General features: G+C 52.9%; 5 protein-coding genes across 5 annotated transcripts; 4 read left to right on the top strand and 1 right to left on the bottom strand.

Annotated features, from left to right (window-relative positions):
- Positions 1 to 429: 429 nt before the first annotated feature.
- BDP81DRAFT_390705 (uncharacterized protein) lies at positions 430 to 1,463 on the top strand (the record flags this gene model as incomplete). Its single annotated transcript, XM_060587445.1, has 6 exons — positions 430 to 458; positions 527 to 707; positions 763 to 805; positions 892 to 1,055; positions 1,134 to 1,202; positions 1,272 to 1,463. The coding sequence occupies 6 exons, from the start codon at positions 430 to 432 to the stop codon at positions 1,461 to 1,463; spliced, it is 678 nt and encodes a 225-aa protein (XP_060450053.1).
- Positions 1,464 to 4,349: 2,886 nt separating this feature from the next.
- On the top strand, positions 4,350 to 6,194 carry BDP81DRAFT_418921 (FAD binding domain-containing protein). Its single transcript, XM_060589728.1, has one exon. It carries the CDS (start codon positions 4,368 to 4,370, stop codon positions 5,961 to 5,963), a length of 1,596 nt encoding a protein of 531 aa, XP_060450052.1. The 5' UTR covers positions 4,350 to 4,367; the 3' UTR covers positions 5,964 to 6,194.
- A 2,049-nt stretch (positions 6,195 to 8,243) lies between these two features.
- On the top strand, positions 8,244 to 10,341 carry BDP81DRAFT_309998 (general substrate transporter; the record flags this gene model as incomplete). The annotated part of the gene is made up of 7 exons (XM_060583590.1): positions 8,244 to 8,323; positions 8,460 to 8,851; positions 8,927 to 9,053; positions 9,115 to 9,530; positions 9,598 to 9,756; positions 9,807 to 9,904; positions 9,964 to 10,341. 7 exons carry the CDS (start codon positions 8,244 to 8,246, stop codon positions 10,339 to 10,341), a joined length of 1,650 nt encoding a protein of 549 aa, XP_060450051.1.
- A 625-nt stretch (positions 10,342 to 10,966) lies between these two features.
- Positions 10,967 to 11,876, bottom strand: BDP81DRAFT_504849 (uncharacterized protein; the record flags this gene model as incomplete). The annotated part of the gene is made up of 2 exons (XM_060595636.1): positions 10,967 to 11,581; positions 11,712 to 11,876. The coding sequence occupies 2 exons, from the start codon at positions 11,874 to 11,876 to the stop codon at positions 10,967 to 10,969; spliced, it is 780 nt and encodes a 259-aa protein (XP_060450050.1).
- A 1,142-nt stretch (positions 11,877 to 13,018) lies between these two features.
- BDP81DRAFT_504846 (uncharacterized protein) lies at positions 13,019 to 14,575 on the top strand (the record flags this gene model as incomplete). Its single annotated transcript, XM_060595635.1, has 2 exons — positions 13,019 to 13,142; positions 13,176 to 14,575. The coding sequence occupies 2 exons, from the start codon at positions 13,019 to 13,021 to the stop codon at positions 14,573 to 14,575; spliced, it is 1,524 nt and encodes a 507-aa protein (XP_060450049.1).
- Positions 14,576 to 14,755: the final 180 nt, after the last annotated feature.

The following is a 14,755-nucleotide window of genomic DNA, read 5'->3' as shown; positions in this document are numbered from 1 at the left end:
TGTGCTAAAGCACTAGTTGATGATCTTGGAGATCCACCATTAAGGCTGGTTAATTGGGGCAAGGCGTAATGGGCTAGTGAATAACTTGTCAAAACTCTCGTTGATACGTCTAAGACGGCATGGAGTTATTAGTCCCGATGATTAAAGATCAACGTGGTCTACTAGTAATCTAGCCAGCAAAACACATGCTGAAATGACTGGCTAAGAAGAGACGCACAACGGCGAAATGGCGTCTTGGCAAGGCACTCTTTCAGGGCAGCACAGCTCAGCTGGTTCACATCAGCCGCACACTAGCGCTCTTTCACACGACGTGAGAGCGAGAAATACAAACCAAGACGACCCTGCAACAGCATTATGGGCTTTTAAAGACATTCGACAATGAGAATATCGATTCGAATACTTCAACCAAGGAAGAATTCTTGACTGACCATGGGCCACCCTCCGGTCCCGAGTCGCCTGTAAGTCCATCCCCCACCCCCCTCGACCACAAGTCCCTCCAGGAAAGCCACTACTAAGAACCAAACAGAGGCATATTCCGCCTCAAAGAAGCCGACATGAACACAGGACTCTTCTCGCGACGCGGCAAAAAGTACATCTTCGCAGTGGCGGAAAAATACCCCCTGAATCTAGACGACGCCTTGGTCCTCATCTATTTCCCACTAATACCCTACGGCTCAAGCGAGGCCATCGTTTTTTACGAGAAGCGAGTCCGGCAAGGGCCTTCGTAGATATGCTGCGGTTATCACAAGAGGTGGTCCGCAGTTTGAGATTGAGATGCGGCACTACCCGGCTGGAGGGGCGACTGGTAAGTACTCCAAGACATGGATCTCAGCCTCAGAGAGGTGGATTCAGACATGAATAGATCCTTGGTCTGATGATTAAGGAAACCAGCACCCTTTCACTCACTTGCGGACGTTGTTGCCAACCGCCAAGACAAAAAGACAATCGACACCGTCAAAATCGGTCTCAAATTCCGACGAAGTTGGGTCGGATCGCCAGGGTACACGGAGTGTAAAGAAGAGGCCGGAACTCCCGTAAAGTACAGGACTGAAGATGTAAGTCTTCTTGCAGTCCATGAGTCTCAGCCATCTCTAGAGTGTGAAGCAATATTGCTGACATTTGGATCCACGCAGTTCAAAGTGTGGGATGACACCAACGCGAATATCGTGATGCTATTTCACCACTTCAATCGAGCCAAGAAAGTACGTCCATAAAGACCCTACTCAAAAGGTGGACGGCCGGCGAAGGGCTTACTAACCTTCCAATGCCAGCCCTCGGGGGCCAGATTCTCCATAGACTTGGCGCAGAAAAGTAGCGGCTCCAACGAGTATCTCATCTGCCAGGAGCATATGCTTCCGGTTCTCGCCAAGGCCACGATGCATGCCCTCTTGGCTTGGAAATATTGGACGCATGATCTACAGGAAGCTTCGCCGATTCGGAGAGATGATGAAGGAGCCTCTTGATGCCCTTGGCCGCGACTTGCATGTCGCTGCGTGAAGTGGTCAGAAGTCGGAGCATGCGATCGACAACGTGAAGGGCAGCAAACATGTTCATCGTGCTTCGTCACCCCCCCTGTTGCAACATCGAGGGTGTCTGACGGCGGATATACGTAGCCCACTCCCAAAAGGCACGCGGATGGAAGAAACATGCTTGATATAAGATATCAGACGCTGGGTATAGCTACTTGTTATCAAAGGCGCTTGTGAACACCATCGCTGACCAGATAATCCACAAATCTCCTACACAGCTTCAAACGCTGCAACTCTTCATCTCGGCACGTCTTGACCAATATCTGGATGTAATCATGCCGCTCACTCCGCCTGATCTAACCCCAAGTCAAGTCCAAACCTAATGACGACAGGGACCATGCGTGTAAAAGCACTTTCTGCTGAGGGTGATCGTTCAGTACCCTTCTGACGAATGGACCATTGGCGTGGTCGAATCCAGCGCGTCTGATAGCAGCAAGAATGAGGGTTTCATTCAGAGGGTGGAATTGCAAACTTTGAAGAGTCTGGGCCCTTTGCCTTTCGCACCACTAGTGTGTATAGCCATCCTTTGTCCAACTTGAGAGGCGCGAGCGCATATGAAAAACGGCCAGTCGAACGTTGTATCTCCAATACCGGTCTATCTCTTGTATGTCATGATATACGAAGGCACGGGCTAACGTGTATGAGTTCAAGCCGAAACCTCTGTCGAACTGGAATTTTGGAGAAAGGATATCGACGGGGCGATCTTGACCGTAAGTGTACTGGAGACTAAAGTCTGTGGCGGTCTCCATGCGTACCGAGAGGTTAACGGTCCTGGTCTTCAGTGCAGTTTTCGTTAGCACTCCATGAGATTTAGATGTCCACGAAGAGGGTATGCAAGCGGAGACCGTCTTACCGTCCCATCTGGCATAACTACCTTGCCAACGGGCAGGGAGTTGGGGCCTAGAGGCCACCGTGATGGTAACTGGGGTGCTCGATCCTGGCGGGTTGAATCCCATCTCTCGGCAAAGACCAATCTCCAAAGATCATGCCGGGTCTGCAGTGTAAACCCTCCATCTACATGCGGGCTTGATTTTTCCAAGGCGAAAAAGATGTCTTCGAACGCAGACTTTTCCTAGAACAGAAGGTCATTGTAGCTTGAGTACACTCGGAGAGGGACCACAGGAACCCAAACAAAATAAGAATTCATAACGAACGTCGGCGCGGATATTGATGCGCTAATTGAAAGATTGAAAGGTTATGATGATGAAGTCGGGAGGTGGGTGAAAGTCTGGAGATGAGGAGAATGCGATGGGAGAAGGTCGGCGAAGGCGTGACATGAGGACGGAGGTTGGCAGTCACTTGAGGCCCGGGCGACTTGGGTAGCTAAGGAAGCGACGATATGCTGTCAACGCCCGGAGCTACCTATGGGAAGTCACGCACCAGAATATTGAGTAGCAGGCAGCTATTACTGCCCCTCCCTGCCTTACAAAATTTATTTGCAGTGTGAAAGAAACTGAAGTGATTTCGGAAGGGGACTTTGAGCTCGAGACTATCATCAACCAATGAGATGTCGTCCGAGGTACCGAATTAGGAAGTCAATGAAGTTCGTGCCAACAGCCAATCAGCAACGACTTTGAGCCTGCATTGAGCCGTTAAAGGAGACTTTCCCAAGCGCCAGAGTGAGATCTTTGAGCTGGGCATCTAAATCACTGTCGGAGCCGAGATCGTTTTCTCCCGAACTGTTCGTCCTGTAAGGTGAGTGGTAGACACTAAGGTCAAGGGCTCTGAATGGCCCTTATTTCGAGGATTCGAAGTCTCTTTCGTTTGACTTTTGCCGAGAGGAACATCAGACGCATTTCCCCCAACAAACAAGGGCCACATAACAACCTCTGGAGAAATGCGTCTTCAAACATCCCAAGTAAACCCTCAAAGGCATGAATACTGATTCTCTTTGCTTTACAGAGACCAAATTGAGGAGCCTCCACGCCTATGATTATGATCAAGTCCTGCATTGTCCGAGAGTGACGAGAAAAGCTCTCCGTTGAATCTTCGCCGCAGCCTCCGGATGATCGTCGTTGCCTTAAAGTCTGACACACGTTCAAAGACAGGGTGACCCACAACATCGGAACATCGGGAGTCAAAGCGACCGACCTCCGACCCCTCACGTGACGCTCCTCACCCATAGATCCCAACTGCCACTTCCGCCCGCCGACTACAAGCCAGTTCGTCGGCATAGCGCCCGGCACGTCCTTTTGTTACCAGACGTTAAATACATCATCATCATCATCATCAACATCATCAACAAGCCAGTTCCAACCACACCAGCCAACGCATTCATCGTCCCAAATAGGCCCAGGAAGGACAGCCAAGTCCAGGCGCAACACACTTTGTTGCTCAAACTAACGCCATCGACAGCCAGAAGGATGTCACGACCCAAATGCCCCGCATTCGACCGGCCTCAATCCGGCCCCGGCTCCCGTATCTGTCCTTGACGTGCGTTGTGTGGACAACCCTGCACATCGTTCAGGTTGCATGTTCCCCCGTCTTACTTCCCGCCCGCGGATATCTCCCCCGACAAGCCGTCAAGGAACGTGACCTACGTGGGTAAGATGAAGCACGGAGCTTGTGAAGGCGAGGTGCCGACGCGTTCGTTCAGCTGATGTCGGGCATGGAAACACTGGTCCTCTTTGAAGCATATCGAGTCCCCTAGATGTCCCGCAATAGAAACCAAACAGAAGTACGCGGACAAAAGATGTTATTTAAAGTGGCATCCCACCTCGCCTCGTCGCGGTCGGGAACCGCTGCCATTGCCTAGTCAGAACCACCAACACACCAATGCATTCACCATCAGAGAAAAGACCATTGACATCGTCAACCAAGAGATCATCACTACCGAAAATGAGCGAAACAGACGTCCTCATCATCGGCGCCGGCCCAACGGGTCTGACCCTCGCACTCGAGCTCTCGGTGCAAAGCATCCCCTTCCGCATCATCGACAAGGCCCCCGTCCCGTCAGACAAGTCCCGCGCCCTAGCCGTTCAGCCGCGCTCCCAGGAGCTCCTCCACCGCCACCCCCACATCGCAGAGTCCATGCTCGCCGAAGGCACCGCGGGCCCCGGCGTCAATATCTACTGCAACAAGCGCCATCTCGTCACGGGCACCTTTGACGACCTCGGCTTCGACGATACCCGCTTCGGACTACCGCTGTGGATCTCCCAGGTCGACACCGAGGCAGCCATGTTGCGGCAGCTAGAGGTCTACGGCGGCACCGTGGAGCGGGGTGTGTCGGCGGACGACATCAAGCAAGACAGCGTCCGCGCGAGCATCACGTTAACGAAAGGCACGTCGAAGGAAGTCGTACGGGCAAAATACATTGTCGGATGCGACGGCGCACACAGCGTCGTGCGGCACAGCGCCGACGTGACGTTTGAGGGCGCGCAGTACCCTCAGCAATTCATGCTTTGCGACGCAAAAGTAAAAGGCGACTACGACACAGAGCGCGTCTCCCTCTTCCTCGGCAGCCGGGTCATGGTCGTCTTTCCTCTCAAGGACGGTGTGGTCCGCTTTGTGGGCGAGAGATCGTCGAGGAGCAAGCGCGAGGGCGACCCGGACAAGGAAGAGATTGAAGAGTTTGTGGAGGAGATGATGGGGAAGAAGTTGGAGATTGGAGAGACACTGTGGCTCACGAGCTTCCGGTGGAACTGCCGAGGCGTCAACAACTATCGCGATGGACGGCTGTTTATGGCCGGCGACGCAGCGCACATCCATTCCCCTGCAGGCGGTCAGGGTATGAACACTGGCATCCAGGACGCCATCAACCTAGGCTGGAAGCTCGCGGCCGTGATCCGCGGCGAGAAGGAGGAAGCTTTTCTAGACACGTACAACGAGGAGCGTCACCCTGTCGGGCAGCACCTCCTCACGGGCACGGATCGCATGTTCACCATGGTGTCGTCGCAAAACACAATCTTCACGACAGTGCGCAACTGCTTGATGCCGTGGATCGTGCCCCGGATCTGGAGCAACAAGGCGCGACGGCTGTCGCTTTATACCTTCATCTCGCAGATGGCCATCAAGTATCGCAATAGCTCCATCGTCGGCACGGCAGTCGGCTTCGACGGGCCAGTTAGGGGCGGCTGGCGAGCGCCGGACGGGCAGGTCACTGACGAGAGGGGGGAGAAGGGGAAGTGGTTGCTGGGGATGACAAGCGCGCGAGATCACACGATCTTCCTTTTTGCGGGCGGTGCGGCGGACGACGAGGAGAACTTGGACAAGGCGGAGGAGAAGATTGTCACGGACGGGAGGTTCAAGGAGTATGGTGTCATCAAGATCTATGCCGGAGAGACGGTGGGAAAGGGGGGCTACAAGGACATGGACGGGGTGCTGCACAAGCGGTACGGGTTCGAAAAGGGGGCGGGGATGGTAGTTGTGAGGCCAGATGGGTATGTTGGGTTTATCGGGCCGGCGGAGTGTGTGGAGGAGTTTTTGTCAATGTGATGGCGGGGTTCTGTATGGCGATGCGCGTTGGAAGAGTTTGAGGGAAGCCAGGAGTAATCGTAATGGGTTGGGTGTTTGCGCCATAGCTTTGTTGAGACAAAGTCGGGAGTTTCGAAAACGAGAATAAATCTCTCCTCTATCTGTGAATCGCGGAATCGAATTTAGAGCAATTAGCTAGCTCAGTAGGCGACAACAAATTTTGAATGAAACGAACCAACATTTTTCTTGCAATGCTCGGCCTTACGCTCGGCGGCTCAATCGAATCGAATTGATGAAGGCCGTAGTCGCAAGCGCGCCGGGACTTGGCGTGGCGTGTGGGGGGTCAAGGGAGGGAGGGACTGGACTGACTGGTGGCGACTTCAACGTCCGAGGGGCCGGAGACTCTCCGAGTCAACGGCCGCGGAAGTAGCCATATTCCCTCCTCCGCGGAGCCTCTTTTCATCATGTCGAGTTGACAGCTACTTTATGTGGAGGTTACCACTCATGTCAAGCTGTTGGGTTGGGAGGATATTTGTTTGTATGGGATGAGATGTCGTTACAGAGACACTGGGGACCTTTCTAATGAGGAAAAAATTACATCAGACTGACAGGAGGAAAGGAGGCATCTGTAGATGGAAATGGAGACAAGGGAGAAAAAAGTGGCGAACGTGGAGTCCCCGCGTCGTGACATTGTCACGATGCATCGTCTGCTGTGGGCTTTGCTATTCGGTCCGATCGGCCCCCATCAGCCACTCAGTGACGGGCTTTTCGATGGAGTTTGAGCAATGCAAGATTCGGGGTGCGAGATGCAGTGAGTCGTCGCTTTTGTGGATTTTTCCCAGCTTCGTTGTGGGAGGTGACGATGGCGGGGACGGGGACGTGGATGAATCGGAGAATTCAACCAAGTTTGTTCCGCGTTCTCGTTGTTGAACGCAACGACGCAACCCAACTGATAGAAACGAACTACGTTCTTGGTTCCCTACTGTCCTGTCTTTGCCTTGTCAAGAAACCTGAGCTGGGAAAGATGGTTGAGGTGCTTGACTAAGACAGGTACGTACTTACGGGGCTGACCGCCAAGCCGAGGCCGCCACGGATCGACGGAATTAAGCTTCGACTATAGCGATGGCCCCGGCACGCCGCGCCCGTTTCAGAGCCGCGGGTGGAGTACCTCCCCAGCAACGTCATCGCCGCCCTCTTCACCAACGTCAAACGTCAACGTCAACGGCAGCAGCCACGCAACTTCTCGCCTAGGTACTGTGAAGGAAGGAGGGAACGCGGGTACGTAGTGGTGATCAAGTGATCAATTATGCGGGGTGCAGATTCAATCCCCATTCTTTTCCATCTTCTTTCCTGCTGCCATGCTTTGGTTTGACTCAGTTCGAGTCGTGGTCTGCACGGTTTGGCCGAACAATCATGTCATCCATCCAGCCAGTGAGAGTAGAGGTAGAGAGAGAGAGGCATGTCACTCGCACACGGCCGGCCAGGCTCAACCCCGAAACTCTCAATTCTCAATATCCCAGTTCCCCATCGTTGCGAGTCGGCCCGACCTAATCAGCGTCGATACCAGCGAGCGGTCATCGCTCTCCTGGGACCAACCATGGGTCTTGACCTTGGTTTCCTGCGTTGCTGCTGCTGCTGCTGCTGCTGCTGCTGCACATCTACCTTGGCAGCTGTAGTAGACCAAGACGTGAGGGTTCCTGGGACGCAGGTCACTAACGCCGCCGCACCATGACGATGACATCGTTTTGTTATCCACGCTAGTCAGTTGCCTTCCCACCACCCACCCCATCCATCACCCTTTACCCCACAGACTGGCGCGGATACCTCTGAACAGGTAGCCGCGACAGATCTAGCGGCGACGCCTTTGTTGTTCGCAGAGCTTGTCTGGGGTTGGATGGTGTGCCCCGGCCCCATGTTGGTTCGGGACTAATTGACGGGGGCCCCATCATGGGAGAGATGATGCCGCTAGTGGGAGGAGATGGGCGTTTGTAGTTCCCTTTCTTTCCTTTTTCTTGGCTTTCTATATAGACTGCGTATGAGGCCGCTTTCTGAAGTAGCAAGAGTCCAAGACAAACGTCTCTTGGTCTAGTCTAGTCCAGGGTCTTTTTTTGATGGTATTCATCGGGATTGGGAATACACAGCACGGATTCCAGCACTAATTCCTCGACGCTCGGTCCGCACTCACTCGCCGTTTGCTCTACACCCCTTCTCTCACCTTCCCTCTCACATACTACTACATCTACTTTCACCAATTGACGACAACACACGACTTGATCGATTCCACAAACTGAGCCTTTCATCATGGGTTGGTTTGGCTTAAAGGGCGGATGGCTCACCTTCTGGGTGACCATCGCCTGCGCGACAGACATGACCCTATTCGGGTACGTCTGCCCCTTCTCTCTCTCACCCTTCACCACTCACCAGTCTTTTCACCCTCAAATTCCATCACTCAAAGCCCTCATCCACCTCACATCCCATCCTTCCCACCCTCAAAATGGAATTCTAACATCCAACCAGCTACGACCAAGGCGTCTTCGGCGGCATCATCGTAACAGAGGACTTCCTCCAAACGATGGGCATCGTCGGCAACGACAATCTCCAATCCACCGTCACCGCAATCTACGACATTGGCTGCTTCTTCGGCGCAATCTCCACCATATGGATCGGCGAGCGACTCGGCCGCAAGAACACCATCCTCGTTGGCACCACAATCATGTCCGTCGGCGCCATCCTGCAGACCGCCGCCTTTGGCCTCCCGCAAATGTTTGTCGGCCGCGTCGTGGCGGGCATCGGGAACGGCATCAACACCAGTACCGCGCCCGTGTGGCAGGGTGAGACGAGTAAGGCGAGTTGGAGGGGCAAGTTGATTGTTATTGAGATGATTATGAACATCTTTGGGTTCTCGTTGAGTGTGTCTTCCTTTTCTTTCGTGCCTGCTATCGATGGTTGTTATCCCTTAAGTCCCGGATGCTAACAGCAAGTAGGCAACTGGGTCACATTTGGCTTCTCATACCTCACCGGTTCCATCTCATGGCGCGTCCCCCTCGCCTTCCAGTTCTTCTTCATCTTCATTCTCTACGGCACCGTCCCCTGGTTGCCCGAGTCACCTCGGTACGTCCCCTTCCCCGTCCTCGTCACCCCACAACATCTTCGTGGCTAACAACCCACCCAGCTGGCTCATGGCCCAAGGCCGCGTCCCCGAAGCCGAACAGATCCTCGCCGACTTGGAAGACATGCCCGTCGACGACGCCTACATCCAAACCCAGTCCAAGGACATTCAGTGGGCCATCAACTACGAGAGAGAAAACACCGTCCCATGGTCAGACCTCCTCCGAGGCCGTACCGGAGAGTCAGCGGGAACGTCCACCATCCGGCGTATATTCCTTGGGTGTGGAACCCAGGCCATGCAACAATTCAGTGGAATAAACGTGACATCGTATTACCTGCCCCTCGTTCTCATCAATTCCGTCGGTTTGGACAATAAATTGTCAAGATTGTTGGCGGCGTGTAACTCTGTTAGTTACTTCTTGTTCAGCTTGATTGGAATTCCCAACGTGGAGAGGTGGGGAAGGCGAAAAATGATGATGTGTAAGTTGTGGAAACGTCGAATCCAAGGACGATGAATACGAGCAGGACAGCTAACTGTCACAAACAGACGGCGCCTTTGGCCAATCCATGTGCTACGCCATCATTACCATTTGCATCAGGTACAATGAGATGCCCGGCCTCGCACCAGAGACGCAGTCTCAGTGGGCAAAGGCCTCCATCGCCTTCTTCTTCTTGTACTATGTCTTCTTTGGCATTTGCTGGCAGGGTACGTCAGGTCCTTTCCCATTGGGTTGACGTTTTGCTAATCTTCAACAGGTGTTCCTTGGCTCTACCCCACCGAGATCAACAGCTTGTCCATGCGTACAAAGGGCGCCGCCCTCGGTACCGCAACAAACTGGATCTTCAACTTCATGGTACGTCCTTCTCCCATCTGTTGCAAATCAAAAACATTCTAACAACCCCTTGCCAACAGGTCGTCGAAATCACACCCCCGGGAATCTCCGCCCTCGGCTGGCAATTCTACATTATCTGGACAGTCTTCAACTTCTCCTTCATCCCCATCGTCTACCTCTTCTACCCCGAGACAGCAGACCGCTCCCTCGAGGACGTGGACCGCTTCTTCGCGGACAACCACGACATTTTCGTCTTCCGCGACAAGGACGCCACGAGCTCCAAGAGGCCGATAAATTACGTCGCGCAGGAAGAGGAGGCTATTATGAAGCGGAATAGTCGGGGCGGTGTGCCCGGTGGGGAGGAGGAGGATATGTTGAGGAGGAGGGGCGTTGTGGAGATGAAGAAGGCGGGTGCGGATGAGGAGATGGCGTTTGGGGAGCATAAGGAGAGGAGGTAGGGTGTTGTTCGTAAAGAGTGTACGATCTAGATGGGATTTCTATGAGTTACGATTGTAGAATTTCATAATATACGATGATTATCAACTACTTTTTCTTCAACGGATGCCTTGTGCGGTTTAGAATGCCGTCTTCTGGCGTGACAGTCTAACGGCTGCGGTCGCCTTGGGACATGGATGGAGCTTGGTGGCAGACAACCAATGAACATGGAAAATGCCACCAACTATGAGCAGTCTTCTGAGATCCCAATTGATTCCATTCCATGGACCTATCTATGCTGGTCTGATTCGGTCTAGGTAGAGTCTCTGGGGGGGCACATGGTAAACCTGTCAGTCCGTGGACTTTGAGTTGTCCCCCACCATCCTTCCTCAGCTTCGTCTTGTCCGCCTTGACTCCCCCTTCTCTATCTCTCAGTTCTCCTCCGCCACTGACTCTGATTCTCCTTCTGGTAGTTTTCTCGTCGATAGGATCAAACCCGGTCATCTACCTCGCTGGAAAAACAGTCAGCAATGAAGAAAAAAAAAGGCCGGTTTGATGCAGAAAAGATATAGCTAGTACTCACAACTTGGTCAACTGCTTGCCCTTTTCTCAAGCTTCAAAAGGCGTATCGCGCGCCGCAGCTCTCAGTCATCCCGCGTAAGCCACAGGCTTCTCCCTGCTCCTGCTGACGATGGAAACCGAAAAGGTTCCTCCGTGGGCCCCGGGAGAGCGGGGCTGGCCAGGGGCAGAAGAGGAATCTTGGCTAATGTCCATCGCGGGGAACACGAGCATGATGAGGTGCATGTGGTCGGTGAGAGCGGCGTGGTTGATTCGGAGACTGAGGCAGACGTCTGCGATGTACTTGAGCCATTTCTGGGCGGCGGGCTCGAAGCGCGAAATGCCGGGACTGGTGATCGAGGTACCCTCGTCTAGATTGTTGTTGCCGTTGTTCTTGTTCTTCTTCTTCTTCTTCTCCTCCTCCACTCTGCGCAAGTCGCTGACCAGGGCATCAAAGGTATTGAAGGGCTCGAGCTTAATCATGGCGAACTTGCGAAGACGGCGATCGGGTGGAACGTCCGGGGGCAGGACTTCAGCTGGGCCGTGGAGGGCTGCGAGGAAGTACACGGCACTTGTCGATATCATTGACCAGCCAGATCTTGTTCTTTCCGAATCCTTCCAACTGAATTTGACTTGAGAAGGAATGGGCTGGGTAGGATGACGGCGGAGGAGATTCTCCACAACACGGTGGGCAGGGTGGAAGACCTGATCGTGCACATCGATGAAGGGAGACCACCGAAAGGCAGCTGCTCCTGGTATTCAGCAGCGGCGGATTATTGAGTGGCTCCAGATCGGCGTCATCTTGGAATCATTCCTGTGCCAGATTGATGTAGACCATGGGATCGACAAAGGTGGCGTGGGTGAAGTTGCTCATTTGCAGACTGGTCTCGCTCTCGTGTGGCGGGACGTGAGGATAGTCAAGCTGACTGTAGGGGGGAAACCAATTGGCGAGGTCATCTTCGAGGTGGAACAGGACTGTCTTTGCAGATGGTCGGGACATCCTGAGCTCTTGTTGCAGCTGAGATGAGCTAGGCGACGTGTGGGAGGTCTAACTTTTAGCTCGAATGATTGAAATGTGAAGTCAACGGGGCGAGTACACCTCGACGACTGGTGGATTTATTGACGGTATCGAAGATAGAAAGAGCTAGACGCTGTCAGGTTTCCATGCGATAAATAGGGAAGCACGAAGAGGGGGGCGGTGAGCTTGTACTTATATCTCACCAGAGAGGGTGAAAAAGAAAGAAGGACCTCTGGTACCTGCGATTAAGCGACAGAAAGCAGCCGGGATTGAAGTGAGAAGACCGTCAAAAGGGTGCAAATGAGCAATGAGACCTCAGGCCTCAGAGGCAAACAAACATGTTGAAAGCTTTTGATGTGATTGGTGGAGGCTGTTTGCAAGAGCGTTGGCTTGGAGCAAAGGGAAGAAGCGACCTTGCAGCAAAGTCCGTTTGATAACGATGTGGTAATGGGGGACCCGGGAACGAGGGAAAGAGAAATAGAACAGATGATGGCTTCGGTAACTGCAATCGGATGAAAGGCGGTCAGTACCAAACTAATTGCATCCCTCTTTCCCCTATTTCTATCCATCCTCTTGTTTGTTATCTTCACCTGTCGCTGCTGTCGCGTGTATTCCCATGTGTTTTACTCTGCAGCAGAAGATAGAAAGGGCGATATAAGTCCTACTTGCTTTCAGCATCCCAACCGATCTAGGGCTTAATACCCATGCTTCGATCTTATGCTGCCATGGAGATGAACATGTGTGTAATTTATCATGGTCACGTTGAGACCTGATGATCGAGATAGCTATTGACTGAGATCGGAGGTAAAGTTTCTGACAAGTGGGAGGGTCAGGCCATCCAGGCATCTCGTTCGATTTCAGCTTTCAGGTTTCTCCATAAACCTTGAATGCTCCGTTCTGATACCTTGAGCACCTTCCCTACATTGCCCAAGCCATCCTGTCCCATACTTCTTTCCTACAAAATCTTCTCCTTTCTTCCTTCACCTTCTCAAACCACCTCATGTGTCTTGTGGGGGGTTTTTTTTCTTTTTCATTTCGCCCTGTCTCCCACTTCATCTTGAAAAACCTTCGTTCCTCCTCCACCCCCATCACGCCCGAAACCCTCGAGCATATCAGAATTCAACATGTCAGACTACAACATGTCAGAATCGGACGAAGATGGAGTAAAGCAGATAATCCGCCATCTAGAAAATGAATTCGAGCGTTACAAACCCGGAAAAACGTTGACGCTCTGTCTCCGAGACCCAGGTATACCATACGGCCTTCCAGAGTACTGATCAGGAATCCGCCCCGAGTCCAACGAGTGGCTCCTCCCAAATTTCAACCCAACCATCGACCAGCCGGATCACGAAGCGCAAGTCGAGATCATCGAATACTTGAGGGGTGGTAACAAGGGTGGTGCCCTGGTCCTTTTATGCAAGATCATCAAGGTGCCATCTATCAGGCATGATACTCACCATCCTCTCACTCGCGGACTAAAGGTTGTGCTCAAAGTGTTCGACTCAGCATTCTTCCCTCAGCAGCTGGAAATCTTTCTGCGCGATCACACGCCAAGCGACCTCCCCAATCAGCTCCTGAGCCGGGAGGCTAATGCCTACGAGTACTTTTACGGGCAGAACATGACGGGCGACCCTCACATGGTACCACAGTATTACGGCAGCTGGGCACTCAAGTTCGACGTCAGCGACTCATCTGGACCTAGTGGCTCTTCTTCAACCCAGACACGACCTTGGAGATGTGTAGGCGCTGTGCTCATCGAGCACATCAGAGGTCGATCGCTTGAGAAGATTTGCAAGCAACATGAGAGCGGAGCCTTGATACCCGACCAGGCTTTGCTTCCCTTTCCCGATTCCACGAGTGGCAAGAAAGAAGGACTCTCGTTCAAGGATTTGTCATCTCGCCTAAAGGTTTTCAAGCAAATCGTTCATGGCGGCGTTTGCTTCAAGCATGTCGGCGCTGACCTCACAAATTTCAACGATTTTGTACCACGCAACATGTTCCTTACCTTCAGCAATAAGAGCCAACTGGCCCTAGAAAACGTCCGCCCTGTTCTTCTTGACTACAGTCGCTGTGTCATATGGTCTCAGAGCCGTCAAGGCACGCACGGACGGCTCGACGAAGTGTACCCAGACGCCCCGCCCATTCCCAGCAGATACGTCCTAGACAAAAGCCCAATGCAGCGACTTCCGAGGCCTCCACACCCTCTGATCATCTACAATCATGTCAGCTGGCTGCAGGACTTCAGAGGCTGGTTCCCCGTCGACTGGATGGAGAGAGGGTCGGACAAGTTCGAGGTCTGGGTCAAGGCCGAATTTGGAGACCCCACTCAGAAGGGAAACTACTCGACTAGAGACATGCTTACGGAGATAATGCATGAAGCATGGAGGACGGGTCAAGAGAGTTATGAGAGTGAAAAGCCGTTGCTTATCGAACAGGGAAGATACGACTTGATCATCAAGGACTGCGACATCCATCCAACTCCCACAGAGAAGCGTCAGGCCCACGCAGACGCCAAACACACAAAGCACAGATCATGCATTCGAGAAAGGTCAGAGAAATTTATCGGGAAAATGGATGGCCTATTTCAAGTAAACTGGATGCAGACTGTGAAGATCCGCCCGCCCCCGAGACAGGCTCCTAGGAGAAGCCAGCTCAGGGAGATGAGGAACTTCCGCAAATGAAATAGCCCGGTGTGATCAGTGGCAGAGTTTCGAAACTGAGAACGAAGATGTCGTCTTACCAGCTTTCACCAGGAAACGCTGCTTCTGCCGCTGGTGGACCCACTTAGAAAGGCGAAGCCGCTAATCGTTACTGCCCAGTGGCAGATACTCGGACTTCTTCTCGGAAGAAGACCCAGAGAG

Source organism: Colletotrichum phormii (genome assembly GCF_030913505.1).
Source record: "Colletotrichum phormii strain CBS 102054 chromosome Unknown BDP81scaffold_3, whole genome shotgun sequence".
Lineage (NCBI taxonomy): Eukaryota > Fungi > Ascomycota > Sordariomycetes > Glomerellales > Glomerellaceae > Colletotrichum > Colletotrichum phormii.
This window is presented reverse-complemented; position numbering and strand designations above follow the sequence as displayed.

Excerpts from the sequence above, each read along its gene's own strand:
- BDP81DRAFT_418921 (XM_060589728.1), top strand. The coding sequence starts at position 4,368 with ATGAGCGAAACAGACGTCCTCATCATCGGCGCCGGCCCAACGGGTCTG.